General features: G+C 50.8%; 1 protein-coding gene across 1 annotated transcript in view; it reads right to left on the bottom strand.

Annotated features, from left to right (window-relative positions):
- Window positions 1-535: 535 nt before the first annotated feature.
- Window positions 536-23,079, bottom strand: part of LOC147703560 (zinc-binding protein A33-like) — a 242,831-nt gene continuing 220,287 nt past the window's right edge. Inside the window, exon 6 of the mRNA XM_086928932.1 lies at window positions 536-2,009. Coding sequence (XP_086785058.1) covers window positions 1,453-2,009 — 557 coding nt within the window. The 3' untranslated portion in view covers window positions 536-1,452. The remainder of the gene's footprint in view (window positions 2,010-23,079) is intronic.

Here is a 23,079-nt window from a genome sequence, read left to right as displayed (position 1 = left end):
TCACTGTTACATTGATGTTCTTAGCGCGCACACACTATAAATTTAATCCCATGTAGGCATGGCTCTCAAAAGTTGATTCAGTCAACAGAACCTAAAGAATAGGCAATGAGGGAAGGTTATAAGCAGGATATCGGAAAGACAATTATGACAAACATGAGTGTTCACTTTAAACGTGTGCGTGTTGTCTCTTGGCTGTAGTGTCAACTATTTGCATGTGACAGTTGCAATTCTAAGGTCTGATCTTTTGGGCGAAAGTCCTAGACAGTAGAATGTGCTACCCCCAAAGAGCCTGTATGGTCTCGCCCTTCTCATGAGGAGTGTGATGGAGCTTACGATGAAGCAAAAATACTGTTACTTGAAAATTAGGCGTTTCATCAACAGCAAATTCAAAGTAAAACTATTTTTTTCCTTGTGTTCCACTCATTTGGGCAGGAATATTTTGTGGCATCTGATGAGCCAGGTGGTTATAAAGTAACATTTACAGCAGAAGTCAGAAGAGTTCCAAAAATAAAAAAAACTCTCCGAGATCCTTAATACCTTTCAAATGGTCAAACTTTTATTGCACAAGAGTCTACCACAAAACACAACTTTATTCAAAGCAGAAACATTTCAATTGCTGCAGAATTTATGCAAACAATTAATTTACCTTCAAACTAACTTGTGAATGCTGGAATTCCTTCTCATTTTGAGCAGCAGAACTCATACTACTTTTCAAACATATGCACTTGGAATCACATGGCTTTAGTTGTACAACAGTTTCATTGAAAATAGAGGAGGGATATGGCGCTATATTTGGCATTCTCCCAACTTTTCTCAATATTCACAGAATTGCTGGCAGGACTCTTGAATATGGATGGAGCCTTATTATAAAGAAACAGGATCTAAAAGAAAGAGCAGCTATATTGAAAGGATCTGGTCTGCCTTGCACTGGCAACAAAGAAAGAACAGTTTGAACTATCAGCCGATGCTGCCTATGCAGACCGAGGTATCATGCCTGGAAGAGGGGCTTCAAACTTGCAAGCAGGCCTCCAGTTTATTACAAAACACAGATTGACTCTTGTAGCACCTTGCTCGGATTTCATATGCTAGGGGCAGGCTATCGTGTGTGATATCTGACTTGTATGAATTTATGGGATTTAATTTGGACAGCAAATGCTAGCCTTGAGAAGGGTAGCCTTTTGTGTCTACCTCAGTTTTAGTTCTGTTAGGGAGGCAGTAATATGGGAAGCACTGGTGCTACAAACAGAAATGAATGAAGTAGAATTTTGTTTTGCAGCAGAAACGTTTTTGGGATACATACCTAAGCAGGGGGAAAAAGTTAAAAGCAGTGAAGCACGTAATGCAGTTAATGGTGTTATCCAGCGAAAGACAGAAATGGACTACCGGTGCTTCCCCTTTGCCTCACACCTGTGTTGTCTTCCTGGGTAGACAGGCTAGTGCTCCCTGTTCATACTAATGGCATATGATGAGAGCCTCATGCTTTCTCACTTTAGCATCTACAGAGGGCTGGAAATAGGGAAACAGTTTTGTAAAAGGGAAGAATGAGAAGGTGTGTAGAAGGGACATGTCGTCGGCATTGAGGAAGGAGATATGTCTGTTTTCAAAGTCAACAAATATACCAATCTTCTGTGGTCTGCAAGTCAAAGGCAACACTCTTGGGGGATATTCTAAGGTTTCATAGGTCTTTCCTTCCTTGAGCTGCAAAGCGTAATTGGTGCCAAACTGTAGGGCGCCCTTACCGCTTAGCAAGGGCTCTGGGACCACACCCAGAATCCATGCAGAAGACTTCCCCACATCGACCTCCCAGTAGTGTTTCCCCGAGGTGAAGCCTTCAGTTCCCAGTACAGCTACCTCTTTGGCAAAGCTCTTCAATGAGCAACAACTTGACTGCAGTTGGCCAATAGTGGACAGATGTTGATCACGGGTTCTGTATTGCACACTGGTTCTATCTTCTGATAGGACAAGATCATCATGGGCGGTTTCATGATCCAGAGTCAGCAGTGAAGGAGCTAAGGAAATAAAAATACCATATGAAACAAAGCAGCTTTACAATCCAAGTCTAAAGATTTCCAGTTACATTGTGTCATTTCTCTAAATTACTATCCTACTCTTTGTAATGGCAGGCTTATTGTGCTCTAACACTTTAATTTGAAGCATTAAAACATGGATATCCTCTGGTTGAGTTATGCAGTAGGTTCTGATTTTTCAGAATGACTTACCTCCAGCGGTGATGGTATGGGCTTGTGAAAGGTCACAATCTAGACAGATCGTTGGCCCTTTAATGCAATTTCCAATCACCAAAAGGGTGCCAGACTCATTGCCACCCAATTTGAGTTCTAGTAGATAGCTCTGTCCTGTGAACACATTTTCTGATAGAGACTTCTAACCGCAGATTCTTCACCTTACAATATTCCCCAGGTGTCACAATGGATTTGGAAAATCTTGAGATGTACCTGTGTGCATCGGGAGGTGGCATCGTTCAACCCTGCATCGGCTGCGTGGGAAGTGATGTTGTGGTGCCTCTATAGACACCATCCCAGAGCACTGAGATCAGTTCCTTTCGTTCCGTGCCAACAGTTCAAATCCGGAGAGCTACCTGGGTCATTTTTCAAACAACTTTTTTTTAACCTTTTGTCAACATTTTTGAGCTTTCCTCCCAGTGTGCTAGGACACTATGTTCCCTGCAAAATCTTCAGGGTTCAAGCCTTGTGGGGACTGCCACACCCAGATGTGTGTGCCTGATCCCCACTCGGTTTCTCTCTGGTGCCTGGGGTTGGGACACAAATTCCAAGACCTGCCTTTAGGCGATTCTCGAGTGGGTGATGAAGCTCTCAGAGCAGTTTCTGCGGTTGATCATCTTCAGACTCCTAGACCTCCTTGCCGAAGTCTGGTAAGTTCAAAAAGCACAAGAAGTAGAAGTTGAAGCACTCTTCGGATTAACCTTTTTGACATTGTGGTTCCAGGCCCATTTCCACGTTCCACCTGCGGAGCCAGCACCAGAGTAACGCCCGCCCAACTGAAGGAACCTAATGCCATACATGTCATTTTTAGCCACAGCTGAGAGGTTCCCCTGCTGGGTTACCGTCAGCGGGTTTGCCCTCGATGCCAACTGGCCCCTCTGGATCTGCCCCCAGATCCAGACCGATGGCACAATGGATGCATCCATACCTTCTAGCCCAATCCCCAGCGCCGCTCAACAGCAAGTCATTCTGACAACTCTGATGACAACATTCCGTCCATCATCTTGTGTGTTTTGCTGTTCACCCTATGTGGGAAGTGAATGCCCAGATGTGGGTCCCGTGCTCACTATGCCACTGGAGTCAAGCTATCCTGGCTGATGAAGGCTGATAGCCAGGGAAGATATGGCTTGGCAGTTCGGTCTGGACTGTTCCCATGAGGCACAGGGTCAAGACTGATTTGCATATAGCCATGTCTGAACTGGGGTGGCTTGGTGAGCAAAATAACGACAGATTAAACCCAGATCTGTGACTGGGGTGAATGTTTTGCCATTGTGCAACATTCCGTCCATCATCTTGTGTGTTTTGCTGTTCACCCTATGTGGGAAGGGTATGCCCAGACGTGGGTCCCGTGCTCACGATGCCACTGGAGTCAAGGTATCCTGGCTGATGAAGGCTGATAGCCAGAAACATGTCCTAGGATGCTTGATTCCGGTCCAGGGAAGACATGGCTTGGCAGTTCGGTCTGGTCTGTTCCCATGAGGCACAGGGTCAAGACTGATTTGTATATGGCCATGTCTGAACTGGGGTGGCTTGGTGAGCAAAATAACGATGGATTAATCCCAGATCTGTGACTGGGGGTGAATGTTTTGCCATTGTGCAACATTACGTCCATCATCTTGTGTGTTTTACTTTTAGAAGTTGGCATTTCTGTGTACTGTGTGTCTGCCTGCCTGATGTGAATTGCATGTCTGGCTTGTGATTGACAGGGGCTGGTTAGTGTGGGTGGCTCCAGGAGCCAGGATGACTCTGCCCAGTGGTAAATAGGGAGATCTGCATGTAGATGAGAGGGAGGAGTTTTAGGTGGGACCTGAATAGGGCTGTGCCTTCCCTCCACAATGCTGGCTCCGCCCCCTGTGGTGCGTCTGAGCACCTAGCCCCCACCTGACAATGGAGAGAGGAGCTGAGCACAACAAAGTGCTTCAAAGCTCCCCCAATCCATTTGCATCTGGTTTTTCCCCCAAGCCCTGTTTTGTGAGAAAGGGAAAAGTGGAATGAATGAAGGGGCTCTGACCCCATGAAAATGTGCTTTTGCTGTGCTGGTCCTGACGCTGGGGGCTGCTGCTGCTGGGCTCCAGGAGGAACCCCCTCAAGGGGCTGGCGCCCTGTTGGAGGGCCCTGTGTGCTGGTCTGCCTGATCCAAGCCTTGTGCCCCCCCTGAACTTTGCATTTTATTTGGAAGGGCGCTTTGCTCTTCATTTGCTGGGAAAAGCACTCCATTTCTTGCCTTGGACTTTTCTCATCCTAGGAGCGCGTGGGCTCCGCAGCGCTGAGCTGCCTCATCTACAGAGGGAATCCAGACATAGGGATTCCCCCCGCAATTGCTACTCTTCAAGCAGGTGCCCACCCCTGCCTCTCTGCGGCGAAAAATACGAGCAGGAGCCCACCCCTCGTTGGCGCCACTGACTTGTGCTGAAAACCGAGCGGGAACCCACCCCGCATCGGTGCCTTCATAGCGGGTGCCTAACCCCGCTTTGTGTGCTTGAGAAAGAGGAGCCACCATTGTATTTGATTTGACCGAAGGCGGGAGCCCACCCCGTGCTTCGGTACACTAGAAGCCACAACCAAGTCACCGCCGCGGGCCGATTTTTAAAACCCAACCCGGAAGCCAGGCAGAGCGCGCCTGACTCCGGGCGGGTCCAAACTCGGAAGCAGCAGGCCGGCCAAAGGCAGCGCGGCCTGCCGGAGAGGCTGCCCGGCGCCTTGCAGGCTCCCCGCGAAGTCCCGGTCCCTGAAAGGAGGGCCCGGGTGAAGGAGGATATCGCCGCAGCCGTCTGGGAGTAAGGCGGAGGGGGCCGAGGCACATTGTCGGTGTCTGCCCCCGCCGCATGTCAGCCCCGCGCCCCCGCGCTTGAGAAAAGGAGACAGAGAGCCGCAACAGAGAAGCCCCAGTGAGTGGGGCTCAAAGGGGGCATTCTTGTAGAAGGACTATGGTGGCACCTCGACGGAGGTTCAGTTCTGCAGTTTCCACACGGCCCACTCACAGTAAGCGCTGAAGTGCTGTGTTAAAGGGGATGAGCGAGAGGTGCACACCCCTCTGTGCCAGTAACTTGATGTCTACGGTGCTGATGCTGTCCTAATGTAAAGGCAGCTGTGCGCGAGGATTCCCACCTGATTTCTGTACCGGCCTCCCTGGAGACAAAGTCCCGGTGAGTGGGGCTCCCCAAATGTTTTAGGGGTCGCCCAAGGGATGGGGGCCTGATTGCTGCAACGTGCGGAGTCCCGGCGAGAGGGACCTGTAAAAGGTACTTTTGAAGGAAGCGCTGATTTCTTCTGGGGGCATATTGTTTCCAAAGCCCCAGTGGGGGTTCAGGAGCACCGCAGTGCCAGCCCCCTATTTCCTTGGAGGCATTTTTCATTTAGAGTCCCAGACAGCTGCTCAGGGGGCACGCTGGTGCCCGTGCTCATTGTAACTGCTGCCCAGCACTTAGTGGGCAGCTGCAATGTTTAGGTTGTGTACCGGCACACTTTGCTTTCGCTGCTTTTGCAGCCAGCCCTGACTTTGCTGGACATAGGGCGCAGAACTCTTAGTTGGGGCATAAGAACAATTGTTACTTACCTGTAAATGGTGGTTCTTCAGTATTAGGGTCTTTCATATATTCACATGCTTGAATATTCCCCGTCGTCGAAGTGGGAGCCCCACGGTGAATAAATTAGCAATAAAATCAAAAATATATGTTTATGAAAACATAAATACCTACATTCTAAAACCATAAATACTTATAAGTACCAAGGTTAGCATTAACACATAGGAATACATTAGAAGAAAAAAGCACTTTCATAGAATATCCGTGTCATTATGTTAGTCCAAACTACAGCAATCAGGCGCAAGTACCCCTCTAGAACCTTCTTCTCAAAGGCTCAGGCCCTCCGATTTTCGTAGCACAAGAGTGACAAAAGAGTCTAGGAGGAGAAGCGAGCCTCTGAGGGGAGGTGGGTGGGTCGCATGTGAATCTATGAAAGACACCAATACTGGAGAACCACCGTTTACAGTAACAATGGTTCTTCTCCAGTATTGGGGTGTCTTTCATAGATTCACATGCTTGAATAGAATTAAGCAGACCACTCCTACCCAGTCCAAAGATCAGGGCTTGATCCATCACCGTTTTTTAGCTCACTGCACCATCCCAGCTCAGAACTTTGCTACATGCAAATTAGTCTGTCCCTGGCCCAGTGCATCATGGGAACAGGGCAGACCAAACTACCAAGCCAATTCTTATACTGGAAAGGAAACAAGCTTCCGGGGACCGGTTTCTGGCATTACAGCCGTCTTCGGCCTGGCTTGCTTGAATCCTGAGGGTGCAGTAAGCAAGGGACTCACATCTGAGTATACCTTCCACGCTTATGGTGGACAAAACGATTCAGAAAAGGGGGTGGTGATGGACAGAGTGTCTGAATTAGGCAGACCACTCCTACCCAGTCCAACGATCAGGGCTTGATCCATCACCCTGATCTTTGGACTGGGTAGGAGTGGTCTGCTTTATTCAGACACTCTGTCCATCACCACCCCCTTTTCTGAATCGTTTTGTCCACAATAAGCGTGGAAGGGTATGCTCAGACATGAGTCCCTTGCTCACTGCACCATCAGGATTCAAGCAAGCCGGGCCGAAGACGGCTGTAATGCCAGAAACCGGTCCCCGGAAGCTTGTTTCCTTTCCAGTAAAAGAATTGGCTTGGTAGTTTGGTCTGCCCTGTTCCCATGATGCACTGGGCCAGGGACAGACTAATTTGCATGTAGCCAGGTTCTGAGCTGGGATGGTGCAGTGAGCTAAAAAACGGTGATGGATCAAGCCCTGATCTTTGGACTGGGTAGGAGTAGTCTGCTTTATTCAGACACTCTGTCCATCACCACCCCCTTTTCTGAATTGAATAGAATAGTGAGCAGTAATAGCTTGCCGCAAGGCAAAAATAGCAGTGCATTAGAATACAATGCAATGAAATAACATACTGCTGCCAGACAAATAATAGTACCCATACAGGCGGAGGGAAGGAAAGAGGATCACCTTATTTAAAAAGATTACGAAGCACCGCTTGGCCCACTGCTGTATCAGCTTCATTGATCGTCTCAAGGCAGAAGTGCTTTGTGAAAGTGTGCCTCCTGGACCACGTGACTGCTTGACATATTTGGTGAATCGGCAAAACAGCAAACAGGGCAGTAGAGGATGACATCGCCCTGGTTGAATGAGCTCTCACTGTAGATAGAAGAGGCTTGCCGGCCTTCTGATGACAGAATGAGATTACTGAGGAAATCCAACGTGCAATAGTTGGCTTGGTAACAGAACGCCCCTTGCACATGCGTCCATAAGCAACGAACAGTTGATCAGACCTACGAAAGGGTGCTGTCCTGTCGATGTAGAATTTAAGGCATCTTTTTCACGTTCAATGAATGCAAACGTTGATCCGCCGGAGATTGGGGATTAGCGAAGAAAGTCTTTAAGAAGACTGGTTCATTGAGGTTAAAATCAGTTGGCACCTTAGGCATGAATGCCGGGTTGGTACGAAGTACAACACAGTCCGATTTAAATTGAAGGAAAGGAGGCTGAATGGTAAAGGCGTGGATATCACTCACGCAACGTGAAGTCAAGGCAAGAAGCAGGGCCACCTTCCAGGTCAAAAATTTCAAATCCGCTTTATGGAAGGGCTCAAAAGGCGCCTTCATCAATTGCGCCAAAACAACATTGAGATGCCAGGTAGGAGGAGGACGCCGAATGTAGAGTAGAGAGAGGAAGACCCATCCTGCCAAAAACGAGATATTGCCGCTAGGAAGACCTTCAAAGTGGAGTGGGAAAGTCCTGATTGAGCCAATTGCAGAAAGAACGGCAAAAGCTGAGCAGGACAGGAGTGCCAGGGATGGATGTTGGCAGATGCACACCAGTGACAGAACCTTTTCCACTTTAGCTTGTAAGTCTTTACTGTGGACGGAGCTCTCGCATTGGCAAGAACGTCTCTACATGCTGGTGAAATATTCATGTGGGCAAATTCAAGGTGCTCAGGTTCCAGGCCGATAATTTGAGAGAGGAGGAGTCCAAATGACAGATCTGACCCTCGTCCAGTGTGAGGAGATCCGCTCGAGGACGAAGGACGATGGGTTCGCACTGTGAGAGAAGCAGCAGTTCCGAGAACCACGCTTGTCGAAGCCATCTGGGAGCTATCAGGAGAATGTGGCACGGCTGTCTCCACATTTTTCACAACACTCGAGGAACCAGCGGAATCGGCGGAAAAGGGTAGGCGAATAGATTGCACCAGTCCATCAAAAGGGCATTCCCGCATGACCCTTGATGGGGAAGCCAGCTTGCATAAGACGGTTCACAGGGCTTGCAAAAAGATCCATGTTCGGGCAACCCCACAGCCGAAAGATGAAGTCCAGAGTCGGCTGATGCAACTCCCACCCGTGGGTCGAGGACGCGGACCTGCTGAGGGAATCCGCTAGGATGTTGGAGATGCCTGGTAGGTGAACCGCTGTCAGGGTAATTTGGTGATGAGTGCCCAGTCCCAGATGCTCTGTGCCAGCTGAGAAAGGAGCGGTGACTTGGTGCCGCCCTGTTTGTTTACATAGTGCATACTGGTGGTATTGTCGGTTTGAAGGAGCACTGATTCTCCCTGGAGCAGAAGATGGAAAGACTCTAGCGCCAGGAAAATGGCCATTAGTTCCAGTCTGTTGATGTGCCAGGAACGTTGAGACAGGGTTACTTGCCCTTTATGGATAGCCCCTGAAGATGTGCGCCCCAGCTTTCCAGGGAGGCATCCGTGGTAAGGACGAGCTCAGGAGCGAAGGTTAGGAAAGAAGTACCGGCAGCGATGTTTGATGGTTGAGCCCACCATTGGAGAGCGGACCTCATCCGAGCGGTCACCAGTACCAGATCGTTGAAAGAGCTGCTGACCTGACGCCACTGTTTGTCCAATTCCTCCTGAATTGGGTGACTCTTGAGCCTGCAATTTGGGATCAGGGAGATGCAGGAGGACGCTATCCCGAGAAAGGATTTCAATTCACGAACTGAAACGGACCTTTTTGAACGGATGAGAGCCACTAGGCGTAGAATCCACAGCCGACGCTCGTGAGACATGAATGCCTTCGCCTGCGAAGTATTCAGAGTGGTGCCTAGAAAGGTCCTGCAGGGAGCTGGATCGACCTGAGACTTCTCGGTGTTGACGGACAGACCGAGGGAGTGGAATAGAGTCGGACAGAATCGAGTGTCCAGAGACGCCTGATGACGAGATTGTGACTTGATGAGACAGTCGTCCAGGTAGGGAAAGATTTGAACGCCCTTCAAACGTAGATATGCCACCATGGAAGCCAGGTCTTTCGTGAAGACTCAAGGGGCGGAGTGAAGGCCAAAAGGCAGAACCTTGAATTGAAAGTCTCAGCGCCCTACCCGGAATCGCAAGTACTTCCGGTGTCTTGGAAGTATCGGCACGTGGAAATCGAAGGTGGTCATGAAATCGTCCTTTGAGAGCAGGCGGAGAAATTCCACGAGCATGAGCTTGCGGAAGGATTGGCACTTCAGGTACTTGTTCAGGGTTCTTAAGTCGAGGATCGGACGCCATTCGCCGGACTTCTTGAGGACGAGGAAAAAACGGGAAAAGAATACCATCCCCTTCTGAGACTTGGGAACCACTTTGATGGCACCTTTCTGAATCATTAGTCGAATCTGTTGAAAGAGCTCCTTGAGGTGAGACGGAGGTGGACCAGTTGGAGGAGTGTTTGGGGGGAACTTGACAAACTCCAAAGCATGGCCTTTTGATACAATGTCCTGCACCCAACGGTCCGAGGTGATTGAAGACCAATTGGAAAAGAAAAGGGAGATTCCACCTCCAACTTTGAGCAGGGAAGGCAAGTCATTGCTTCTTAGAAGCGGAGCCTCTGTAGGAAGACTTTCCTCTGTAGGACTTGGAAGACTGTTGTCGATAGGACTGCTGTGACTGGGAGGAATATCTCTGATTTCCTTGGCCGTAGGAACGGTACTGGTTGGATCCGCCTCAAAAAGAAGAGGAGGTGCCGCGTCCGCGCGCACCACGGAATGGCTGCTTGCGAAACTGCAAAGTGTCTAGGGCATGAGCCGTCTCTGTGTCCTTTTTGATGGTTTGAAGTGCGTCGTCCACATGCTGGCCAAAGAGCGATTTGCTGTCATAGGGCATGTCGAGGATTTTTGCCTGAACCTCCTGGCGAAAAGAGGTGGAACGAAGCCAGCCCTGATCACGTAAAACGGCTGCCCCTGCAAGATGACGAAAACCAGTGCACGCAATGTCCACAGAGCACTTGATAATCTCTGATGACGCTCTCTCTCCTTCCTGAAGAATCTTGAGAGCCTCGGCTCTGGAGGGGTCAGGAATGAGGTCGATAAAAGAGGACATATCCGACCACATCTGGCGGTCGTAGCGCCCCAGAATGGCCAGAGAATTTGCAGTCCTCATGGTGGTAGGAGCCATAGTGGAAAATTTTCATCAAATGGCATCAAGACAACGTCCCTCACTGTCAGGAGGAGCGGTAATAGGAGAAGATTCCTGGAACGGCGCTGGGCGGCCTGGGTGATCACGGAATTGGGTTTAGGCTGCATACCAGGCAAGCTGGAGAACCCTGGGGCGCCCTATATTTCTTCTCCAAACGAGGAAGAAGCGCCGGAATAGAATTTGGCATCTGCATCAGTTTGACACCCTCATTCCAAATGAAGTCAATTATGGGCACTGTCCGGACCTGTTTAAAAGGTTGACTCTTGAAATCATAAAGAAAACAGTCCTCATTCTTCAGTACCATATGGAGTTTAAAGCGCAGTACCGCTCGTTCCATAAGTTGGTGAAATGCAGCTATATCCACAGGAGGGGAATCCCCTGGACCCAAACGTGGCGGTGACTGTGTCTGGATCTGATAATCGTCCCAATCCGACATGTTCCGATCATCATCAACTTCCCCGTCTTCCCGATTTGGGCGAACGTCATCATCCTCATAAACAGTTGCATGGACCTGAATAGAGGGGGGCATGGCTTGGACGCCGAGGGAAATGGCTGCGTGAGCCCGGAGCTCCGCGCCCGATCCCCAGCGGAATCCTGAACAAAGGCACGGAACCCGCTGTGTCTGGACGTTCCCTAGCAGCACCAGACGTCGGAGGGCCACGGGAACCCCGGGAGTGGTGCAGATCACCGTTCGGAGGGCTCTGAGGCTTGCCACCGGGATCGGAAGCTGCCGTGATGAGCTAGCCCAAAATAGCGGACGGGGCTCAGCAACAACTCATTAGAATCTGAAAAGGATCGGCGGCTCCTTCGGGGGCACCACATACGCAGAGAGACGCCTGAGCCCGACATTTTTGGTTCCCCGTCAGCAACTGGGGAGCTGCCTTTAGCCGGCGAGTAAGATCACGACCGGTAGCCAGCAGATGACATGAAGCAGATCGTCAAAATGGCGGCCGCCCCCGACATCGGCAACAACGGAACCCGCGACTCCTGGTGAAGGCCGCCGACTACGGGGATCGGAGCCAGCTGGGAGCCTTGCCCTGGAGAATCGCCGACAGAGGAGACATCGCGGGCGCCCCACCAAAGCGCCGCCCGACAAGCCCCCGGAACAAGATACAAGACGTGCCCGGTGAGACCACGGGCGAACGAAGTGAGCCAGTAGGTAAGAGGGCGGGAGGAACCCTCCGCTAGGAGAGAGCGACAGCTACACAGCGCTGGGTTAGGCGGCTCCACTGGACCAGGGTGATTGGACATGAGGCCCAGATTGCACTGCAACCAGACCCCAGAGAAGTAATGTGACAGGGGCAAATACGGGGGCGGCCGATCAGCAGATGCGACAATATAAGCAGCGCATAGAAGCGGAGGACTACCGGAGCGCTTCTTGTGTGTATCCGCCCTGACCAGGGGGTCCTGGAACAGGCACTGCTAGCGGCAGGACTCTAGAGCGGTACAAAGCAGCCCAAACAGCGGACGACCCCATCCCATGCTGCAGAGGGACTAGGAGGCCAGTAAGATACTGGGATAAAGGCTCTACGAGAAAAAGGGAGCGGGGGCATAGCAGTGGACTGGAGCCACGTCCCACACTATACACGGAGCAGTGGAGCGGACGCTCGGTGGGGAAGACCTACAGGACTTAGTTGATTACCCTTCCGGGTGGACCTCTAGATGGTGGTATGGTGCACTGGCGCTGGGCGCAATCGGACAAGGAACGAAAAGCATTTTGGACGGGAATGACCCCTCCGAATTAGCTGCCATCTCCTGCGACAGCTGCGACGAAGCGCTGGGCCACGGAGGGCCGTTAGATCAGCTCTTGACCAATCCTCAGAGGGAACCGGACTCGGGCGCGGGGAGCGCTTTTACTGCGAGAGCGCCGCCCGAGGCGAGCGCTGTGAGATTCGCCCGGAGCCCCACGAGCGCCACAAGAAGTGCGCAGCTGGCTTAAGAACAGTACGAGATGGGGAAACCTAAGGGACGAGTGGATGGTGCGACCGGTTCTGAAGTCCCGGACGGAGCAACGCAGAGCCCAACGGACCTACAACAATTGCAAAACCGCATCCTAGATGCCATTACGGCTACGAAGGATGCTTTGCGACAGGATATAGCCCAGGTGGCGTTGGGGCTGGAGCTCCTCCGCGTGGACCACGACAAACTGAAAGACAGAGTCAAAAGTGCGGAGGGCACCCTGCAAGAAATGATACCGGAGCATAAGTCCATGGAGGGGCGATTATTAGATGCACTCGACCGAATACAAGCGCTGGAACGGAGAGCGGAGGACGCTGAAAATCGCAGTAGAGGCAACAATGTGCGCTTAGTGGGTCTGCCGGAGAAAACGGAAGGAGAAGACATGGTGGGATACCTTGACCACTGGCTGCGGACGGAAGTGGCGCCGGAGGGCCTTTCATCCTTCTTCACTCTAGAAAGAGCTCACCGAGTCCCAGCCAGGCCTCCTAGGCCGGGCCAGCCACCCCGACCGGTGGTGATAAAACTGTTGCATTATAAAGACAGAGACTGGCTGCTACAAAGAGCCCGAGATGTAGGCCCATTTCGAGTGGATAATAACAATGTGACATTGTTCCCTGATTTTACATATGAGACTCAGAAACTGCGAGCCTCCTTCCTTTCGCTCAAACGAGAACTACGCGCAGAAGGAATAAAGTACTCGCTTCTTTTCCCGGCCAAGCTTAGAGTAGAAGTGGATGGCAAGGCGCTCTTCTTTATGACATCAGCAGACGCCTGGGCGTGGTGGGACACCTACAAAGCTGGAATGGACGGGGCAAAATATAGGGCTGAAGAGGCAAAGCGCCAGCAACCGGTGCGGAAATCGCAGAGAATCCGGAAGCGCCGGCAGAGATCAAGGAAACCGACAGAATCGCAAACAGAAGAGGAGAGAAGAGCGGCGCTGCAGGCGGTGGTGGACCTGTCGGGAACGGGGAGCACCCGTTCACGCAGAGGGACGGAATCGGAGGATCATCGCACAGGGTCGGAAACGGACTTGTCGGATCTTGATGGGGCAAAGGGCCCGGTGGTGACACCGCAGACCTCTGAAGAAATTATCGAGGCCTAATGACTGAGCCATTTCTATGAGCGGCTTCCGGGAAAACCAGAAGTGCCTGAGGCAGCAGCAAATACCGGAGCAGCTGGGGTACCAGTGAGTGACTTTGGGGGATTGTGAGGCGGGGGGGAAGGGTCCGTAATAGCCGCCCTTGGGGTCGAGTAGAGCCCCATAGGCCCATAAGGCCACCGTAGTGCAGACTGCGGTTTAGTTGGGTGGTAGCGGGGGATTAGTTAGCCACTGTTTAAAGTTTGGATGGGAGCTACTTTCTCGAAGTTAGGTCCTGTTCTGGGGGGGAGGAAGCCGGGAGTAGTTGGGGTGGCTCACGGCAAAGGCTATGGGAGGGGGGAGGCAATTGTTTTGAGGCGGGGTTTGGGGTGGGGGGTGCCACTACGTATGACTGGAAGAGGACTTGTAATACCACATGCAGATTGTTGTGGGACTATGGCTAACTCTGGAGTAACGAAATGTGTGACCTGGAATGTGCGGGGACTACACACTATGGCTAGGAGGCACAAGGTGCATGCTTATTTAGTTCGTAGAGGGGTTCAGATTGCGCTGCTACAGGAAACACACCTAACAAAACAAGAGGGCATTGCACTACAGAGGAGATGGAGGGGGCAACTATTCAACACCACATACTCTGCATTCGCAAGGGGGGCGTTGATCTGGATCTGAGCGGGGGTTCCTCTCCAGGTGACTAGGCAGGTTATAGACCCAGAGGGAAGGTATGTTGCCATAGAGGGGAAACTTAGAGGCAGGGATATAGTGCTCTGCAGTGTATATGCACCCAACATTGACCAATCTGCCTTCTTCACGAAGCTCTCTGGGGCGCTGGCGAGTTACTTGGCAGGCCCTATAATTGTGGGAGGAGACTTTAACTCAGTGGCGGACACTACTCTAGATAGATCTCACCCGCAGCTGAGAACGTCGCCAGTGCATCGATTAGCGAAGCGTCGGCTCGAATGGCAGGAGAGCTGGGAGCTGGTAGATGCCTGGAGAGCGCGACACCCTACCCTGCGGGATTACTCATATTACTAAGGTCTGCATGACCTCCATGTCCGATTAGACGCGTTCTTGTGCTCCCCGCTCGTGATCTCCACTGTGGCAAATGCTGAGTACTTAACTCGCACGCTGTCCGACCATAATCCTCTCTTACTGACATTAAACTGGGTGACTGAGACCTCGCAGATCCCAACATGGCAACTACGCCCGGACACCTTAGATGACCCACTGTTTAGGGAAGTGCTAGAGGAGAGAATCACACAATACTTCGAGGTAAACGATGGCACCACAACCACCAGAGGGATGGAATGGAATGCCTTCAAGGTTGTGATTAGGGGCCACTGTATAGGGAAATATGCAGGAGCTCGCAAAACGCTATTGGACGATTTAGAAAAGGCAGAGAAGGCATTGCGGAACGCTGAGCTGGCGTGCCCTAATCATCCTGAGCTCCAGGACACGGTTAGTGAGTCCAAGGAAGCAGTAGCGGTGGAAATGGAGCGACTCCGGAGCTTCGACCATAAAAATTACCTGACCAGAGCGCATGCCGAGGGGGACAAGGCGGGGACGATGCTTGCTTGGCTGGCTAGCCCAACTAGGCGTAGCCACCCGATCTTGGCCATTGAAGAAGAAGGGGGCCGCATATGCAATACCCAAATGGGGATCTTAGACACATTTCGGTCATACTATGAAAAGCTTTATGAAAGCGGAATGGAAGGCCGCGAAGGTGAGATCGACATCTTTTTGGAGGGACTGCAATTGCCGCAGTTAGATCAGGAACAGTCAGATGACCTGGGCAGGGACATTACACAGGCGGAGATAGGAAGCGCGGTGAAGCAGATGGCTCGAAACAAAACCCCGAGCTTGGATGGATTGCCCATAGAATTTTATAGCAAATATTTGGAACAATTAGCTCCGCGGCTCCAGGTAGTTTACAATGAAGCTAAATCTAGAGGTAAGCTCCCACAATCCATGTTTGAAGCCCTGATGATTCCGTTACTGAAGCCAGGGAGAGAGAAGACAAAGCTAGCCTCTTATCGCCCGCTGTCCATGCTGACAACGGACTACAAAATCCCGAGCACCATACTAGCTACTAGACTGCTGAGCCATATGACGGAGCTGATCCACAGCGATCAATCCGGCTTCATCCCCACGCGGAACACAACCATTAATATACGCCGACTGATACGATTATTGGGGGACCCGATGCCTGAGATGCGATTGCCTTTAGTATTATCAGTAGATATCGAAAAGGCGTTTGACAGCTTGGAATGGGGTTACCTTTACAAGGTCATGAAGCACTTCGGCCTTGGTGATAGTTATATAGGTTGGACCAAAGTACTGTACACATCCGCGACGGCACGAGTCCGGATAGGCTCTCTAATATCGCACCAATACCAGGTATGCCGTGGTACTAGGCAGGGATGTTCGCTATCCCCCCTGCTATTTGCTTTGGCGATGGAGCCATTTGCGGCAGTAGCGCAGATGGGACGTTACTACAAGGGCTTAGTCTATAGAGGAGAACCACAAACCATTTCGCTGTATGCGGACGACCTTTTATTATTTCTGGAGGATGCCGGTGGGGCGCTGGAAGGCGCGGTAAGGCTTCTTGAACTGTTTGGAAAGCTGTCAGGCCTAAAAGTAAACTGGTCTAAAACCTGTTTATTCCCATTGAGGCAGGGGGAGAGGCGACCTGCCGATTGCCCACCGCTCACCTGGGAGCCTACCTGTTTGAAATATTTAGGAGTGTATGTGTACCATACGGTGTCCGATATGCTAGAGGGCAATGTGGGCCGTTGCATCCGAGCATTGAAAGGGAATATGTCCTTCTGGGCCACTCTCCCGCTATCGGTGACCGGCCGCATCTCCTTGGTGAAAATGATAGTTCTACCGCGCCTCCTCTACTACTTCCGAACGTTGCCGGTGTGGATTCCTGGTTCTATTTTCCAGCAGTTGCGATCATTGCTAATATCATTCCTATGGGGCACGGGCAGACGCAGAATCGCGCTGGATACGCTGATCCGGCCTAAGGATGAGGGGGGTATGGCGGTTCCGGACTTTGAATTTTACTACCTAGCTGCACAATTACAGATCTTCACGCAGGAGGTAGCAAGGGTGTATTGAGGCCCGGAACAGGAGAGGAACAGGGGCACCCCCCGACATGTGCTCGCGTACATTACGCTACAGCAAAAGCTCTTCCTCAAAGACTTGTCCCTAGAAGAACAGACGTTCAAACTCTGCTGGAATCGCGCACGGCGTAGAGCGGGTGTGCGGCGTATGTACGCACCTGAGATACCGCTAGGAATGGTGACAGCACTCCCTCATGGCGGCTACTGGTCGCGGTTGCAGGGATGGGAAGACGCGGGGCTGCAAGTGCTAGGTGACCTGTACGAAGATGGGACGTTACTCTCATACCTGACCTTGCAGGACCTCTTCGATCTCCCGAGAGGAGACTACCTGATGCATGCTGCTGTGACCAGGGCTATACAGGCACACTGGGGGGAGGGGCTGCTAGAGCCCGCCACGTCCAAGTCATGTCAGTACACCATGATGGCAGCTGGTACATTCAAGGCAGTGACGTGTCTTTATTCTAGAATGGCGCGAGAACCTCTAAAACCTCTGGCAACGCTGAAGGCCAAATGGGAACTAGACCTCCAGATGGAGATCCCTGACACAACTTGGGGGCAACTATTACGGCGGGCGAGGAAGAGTACGAGGAACGCTCGCTTCCAATTGATACATTTTTATATTCTCCATAGAGCCTACCTTACGCCAGGTAAAATCGGGAAGTACTTTGGGATTGAGAATGCGGCCTGCCCCAGATGTAACACGGCAGGGGCGGACTTAGAACATATGTGGTGGGACTGCCCACACCTACAGGACTATTGGCAGGAGGTTGGTGAGACATTGAATAACGCAACAGACAGGGAACTACAATACACTAAAGCAGTAGGAGTGCTGCATTGGTTTCCGCACACACCCAAGAATAGGATCACAAGCAAGTTTATCGATATGGGACTGATATTGGCTAAGAGGGAAATAACCAGAAATTGGAAATCCAAAAAGGGGCCTACGCACAAAAGGTGGCTCAATGAATGTCTCAAGTGGGCGGCGAGCGAAAGTACTTTACCATACCAATTGGCCTGACGCAAAGCTGACGATTGGGCGCTAGAAGCGGCAGCGGCATGGGAGGCGCTAGTGCAGGCATTACGGGATAGTACGCTCGACGAAGAGGAGGAAGAGCATCCCCACTCAGGAACTGACGACCCCACAAACACACCAGGAACACTTTCTTCGAGTATCCCGGACCACTCCTGACAGAGTCCTAATACACACACTACTAGCGAATCCAGGCGTAGGAACAGGCACAGGGAGTTGAGGGGGATTGGCAGCCGGGGAGTTTAGGAGTTGGGGGGGAGGAGGGGGTTTGGGGGGGGGGAAGGAGGGCTGAAAAATATAAAAGCAGATTGAAGAAAGTCTTGCATGGGATATTGAAGGCGCTCAGGAATAATTACGTGGGGAGACTCGTAGGTTGACGCCGCCCGACACCCGGGTTGTGGGCTTATAGGCTGTGTAAACAAATTACCCAGGTAGGAAACAAGTATTGATAACGACCATGCAAGACGCTCGTAAATGTAAGATGTAAATGTGATGTGATTCTGCAATAAAAACGGTTTAAAAAAAAAATGGACCTGAATAGAGGTTGTAGATGGTGCAGATGGCGCAGATTGCTCTGGCAGTGCAGTAGAGGGAGGAGCCACTGTAGTTGCAGGCACCCTAAGTTGAGGAGACCCCTGGTGAGACAGTGGAAATCATCTATTATAATCCTCCAACATGTATTGGAGATTAGAAATGAGGGAGAGCGGTATTTGCGCTGTGGGAACCTGGGTTCCTCCTCATGGAAGTAAGGATCTTCCTGATCGTCCTCATTGTCCTGACACTTAATAACCAGTTCCGAAGGGCTTCGAGCTGCCCGGAATCTATCATCTTCCTCCTCATCAGAACTAGAGTCATGCTCCGAACCTGTGGCAAAAAGAGGTGATGGAGGCTGAGAGTGACGTGGAATCGGAAGCTGATCCAAAGGCACATGTCGACGTTGTTGCAGAGGGTCAACAACAGGAGCCCCAGAACTGGATGAAGAAATTGGCACCAGAGGCAATGATGCGAAGGTAGAGCACAGGTCTATGCCTTGCACCTATAAGAGTGTTTGGGCAGCCGCAGGGGTGGGTTGCAGGGCCTGGCCTCCAGCTCAACTCCTCTTGGCCAGCCAACCCCCACTGTGCAGAACCTTCAGCAGTGTGCAGCGGTGGATTGGCCCTGCACCCAACCCACTGAAGGCGGCCAAGCCCCACAGAGCATGGCCTATGGCCTGCACAGTGACAGTTGGATGTGGGGGTCTGATTTTTACCACAGAGGCCCGCAGTGCCTGGCGCTGATAATGACTTTCAAAAATATTTTTTTAGTTAAACTTGAAGAGGGGTCCTCTGGGATACCCGTACAAGGCCCTGGGAGTCAGGGTGTGGCAACCCTGTCCCTTTTTGGGCTTTTTGAAAAATGGGGGACTGTAGGGCAGAGTTGCAAACTTCTTTAAATACAATGTAGGTAAAGATATTCAACGTGAGATCTCATAATATATGCTTGTAATCTAAGTGTGCACATATTATCTGATGTGCCTGTGTGTATTGTTCATCAATACAGTGATAAGAAATACAGCCTAAAGTTTTCAAAAAAGAGAAGGATCCTGGGGGTGCCCCACGGATCGTGCTTCGCAAGCTGACATGGGGGGTGTACGACGGTGGGCTGGCCCTGCCAGACGTGCAGTTATACTACTGGGCGTCCTAACTACAGGGGGTAAATGACTGGGTGTACACGGATAGGCCTATAGAGTAGATCGCTCAGAGATGCCGGGCGGAAACTGCGAGTCACTACTGTACACCAGGAGTGCGCTCACTGATTTGCCCTCACACACCGGAGTAGTGGTCCAATGCTGGAAAGAAGAGAATCGGTTTCTGGGGTGGTCAGGGTCCCTGACGGGTCGGACTCCCTTCAGGATTGGGGAGCAGCTGAGTGAAGTGACCAGGCTGCAGGGCTGGCAACTTATTGGCAATGAATGCTTGGGGGATGTGTGGAAGGGCGACGCCCCACGCTCGTTCGCATACTTGCAGAAGGAGTATGAGTTGCGGGACTTGCAGCGCTATCACTACATGTGTCTTGTCCACGCACTGCGATCCCATATTTGAGGGGGCGTTTCTGTCCCGGAATACTCCCCAATGGAGGATCGGCTATTATTGGACACAATTCTGGACAGGCCAATGTCCACGATCTATCGCAAGTTAATCAACAATATGCCGGACCCGTTGGTGTCATTAAGGGTGACCGGGGAGAGGGATCTGGGCCCCTTAGACGATGACGATTGGCAGGACGCACTACAAAGCCAACGGGAAATTGTGATCATAGTCCGGTTCCGTTTGGTGCAACTTAAAATTCTGCACCGGGTGTACTACCCCCGCACTCTGTCGTATAACTGGGGGGGGGGTGCCAGTCCTCTCTGTGTGCTCGGGGGTGTAGGGGGGAAGGGTCTTTTTACCACATTCTTTGGGACTGTCCGGAGATTGTTACCTTCTGGACCAAGGTCACGGACATCATGACAGAGGTGGTGGGGTCTCCGGTCCCGAGGTAACCTAAATGTCTGCTTTTAATGATAAAGGGACCCACTGATTGGACCAGGTATGGGGAACTCTGGCTGGCCATGGCGGCTGGCGTGGCCAAAAGGAATATCGCCAGAGCTTGGGGGGGAGTTGGCGTCCCACAGTGGGACCAGTGGGAGCGGGACCTAGACTGGTGCCAGAGGGCAGAAGAGACCATTTATAAGAGATGGGGCTGCCCTAAAATGTGGAAGAAGATATGGGGGTCTTGGAGAAGATACAGGGGATGGGGGAGGCCTAGTTCCACTGTGATTGTCTTGTTGCTGGCGAACTGCGACTATTCTGTATGCCTTACACTGCCTGTTTTTCCGATGCAATGTGACCTATGGATGGATATGTCAATCAGACTGAGCACTGTTAATAAAAAGAGTTTAAAAAAAAAAAGAAGGATCCCTACAATATATAAATTTCTTTATTCGGTATTTCATAATAGAAATCCATAAAAGCAATGTTATCCATATTGTTACAAAAGATAAAAAGATCAATAATACAGTAAAACTGGAAAAGAATGGTTAAAAGTGAATCACTTCATAATACATTAAGTTCATTATTCTGTGTTAAGAACATCTTCCTCACAAATTTTTTCTGTGCTTAAAAATACATTTCAGAAAATTAACAACATGATAACAGGTAGATTCAGAGTCTAAAAGCTGAAGACGCAACATGGCAGGGCGGCACTGTCTAAAACCCCACAGTTTCAGCAGTGGTAGCAGCCAAAATTTGCGATGAGTATAATAATACTTGCAGAACAGTACAGTGTGTATAGTAGTCTGGACTGATGTGTCATCGCAGGGACAAAGACCTAAAATTGGCTCCCAAGTGTCTCTCATGGGAAAGGCTACTAACCGGTGGAAAAGGTTAAATCTAAATCTGGTTAGTAAGAATCTGTCAAAAATACCAATTTCAAGCGTTAGGTAAGGCTGGATTGTAACGGTGGTCTGAACCATGATTGCATGGTGGACAGAGGCTTTCCCTATTTCGCTAACGAGCCTTAGTCCATCTAAATGGCTCAGAGCCATTGCTTTCAGGTCCTTCTTAGATATCTCACTGATCTTTGCTGGTGTGGTGTAACATATCTCTAGACCTAGGTCAGTGAGAACATTTTTGATGTAGGCAAGCCATCTTATTTTTGCCACGTGATCTAGTGCCATTGAATCTGCCACAATCCCTTTGGTTAGCATGTTTTTATCGGAGGTCCAAATACGCCGCCACAGTAGCAATGGTTGGATTTTTGCCAGGTCCTCTATATGTGGTATACCTAGTTCAATGTGGCATGCGTACGTAGAGATTCGTCTTGGTGCTACAAGGAGGAATCTTAAGAATGAATTTTCTGCCACCTGTAGAGCACTGACATCCACGTGCCCCCAGACGCCAGCCCCGTACAGTGCTGTTGTCTGACATTTAGCGTTGTAGATTTTCAGTAGTTCCACGGGCGACCGTTTGCCCAGTTTTTGTGAAAAGGACATCAGGGCAGCTATTGCCCTCTTAAAACAGTGCTTTCTGGCCTCGACTGCTGCTTTCCAGTTCAGTTTTTCGTCTATTGTAATGCCTAAATAGGGATACTGGGCCGTCACTTCAAGTTTTTGTTTGTTAAGGAATATATCCCTAGGTCGTTTTCTTCCTTTGCCTGCCACCATTACAAAGGTCTTCTTGATGTTAATGTGGAGGTCAAGACGGCCCATGAAATCCGCGTACCTGAGCAGCGCCTTCTGTAGTTCACACGGAGTACGGGCCAGAATGACGGCGTCGTCTGCGTACAGCAGAGCGGGAATCAGGCGTTGTTTTACTTGCGGGAGGTCCCGGGCCCCCCTTAAAAGCTCCGCCTCCAAGCTGTTTGTATACAAGGAGAATAAAAAGGGGGCCAGGATGCATCCTTGCCTAACTCCACGCTCTACTCCAAAAGGTGCAGACAACTCGCCCTTCAAACCGAAACAGACTCTCGCGGAAGCCTTGGAATATAATTCCCTCCGAAAATCTAAAAGTGGGGGATCCACTCCCATTTGTGACAATACGGACCAGAGCTTTGAATGGGACACGCAGTCGAAAGCTGCGGACAGGTCCACATACACCATGTAGAGCTTGTCCTGTTTTGCATGAATGTATTTTCCCAAGATCATTGATAAATTTAGGGCCTGCTCCACTGTTTCGAAACCTTCCCGGAAGCCGAATTGCAGATCGGACAAAGCACCCCTTTCCTCTACCCACTGCTGGAGTCGCTCAAGGATGACCCTACCGGCTACCTTGCCCAGCGAGTCCAACAGTGAGATGGGGCGATAGCAAGTAGGCTCCTGGCGGTCTCCCTTTTTAAAGATTGGGACCATGATGGACTTGGTCCAGGACTCCAACAGCCCCTCTTTTGCAGCTGCCGTGCATACCCTGGTAAGTATGGAGGCCCAGAGGTCCACGTTGTATTTAAAGATGTCCGCCGGGACTCCATCGGGCCCCGGAGCTTTTCCATTTTTACTTAATTTTAGGGCCAGAAGTACCTCAGAGATATCAAATTCAATTGAAATGGGGTATACGACGGCTGGGTCGGTTACACCTTCGCTTCCTATATGTGTTTTTTTCTGGAAGATTTTTGAAAAATGGGATACCCATGCTCCTTCTTCTATGGCCACTTCGATTTTAGGAAGATTGT

Source organism: Lissotriton vulgaris, chromosome 7 (genome assembly GCF_964263255.1).
Source record: "Lissotriton vulgaris chromosome 7, aLisVul1.2, whole genome shotgun sequence".
Taxonomy (NCBI): Eukaryota; Metazoa; Chordata; class Amphibia; order Caudata; family Salamandridae; genus Lissotriton; species Lissotriton vulgaris.
This window is presented reverse-complemented; position numbering and strand designations above follow the sequence as displayed.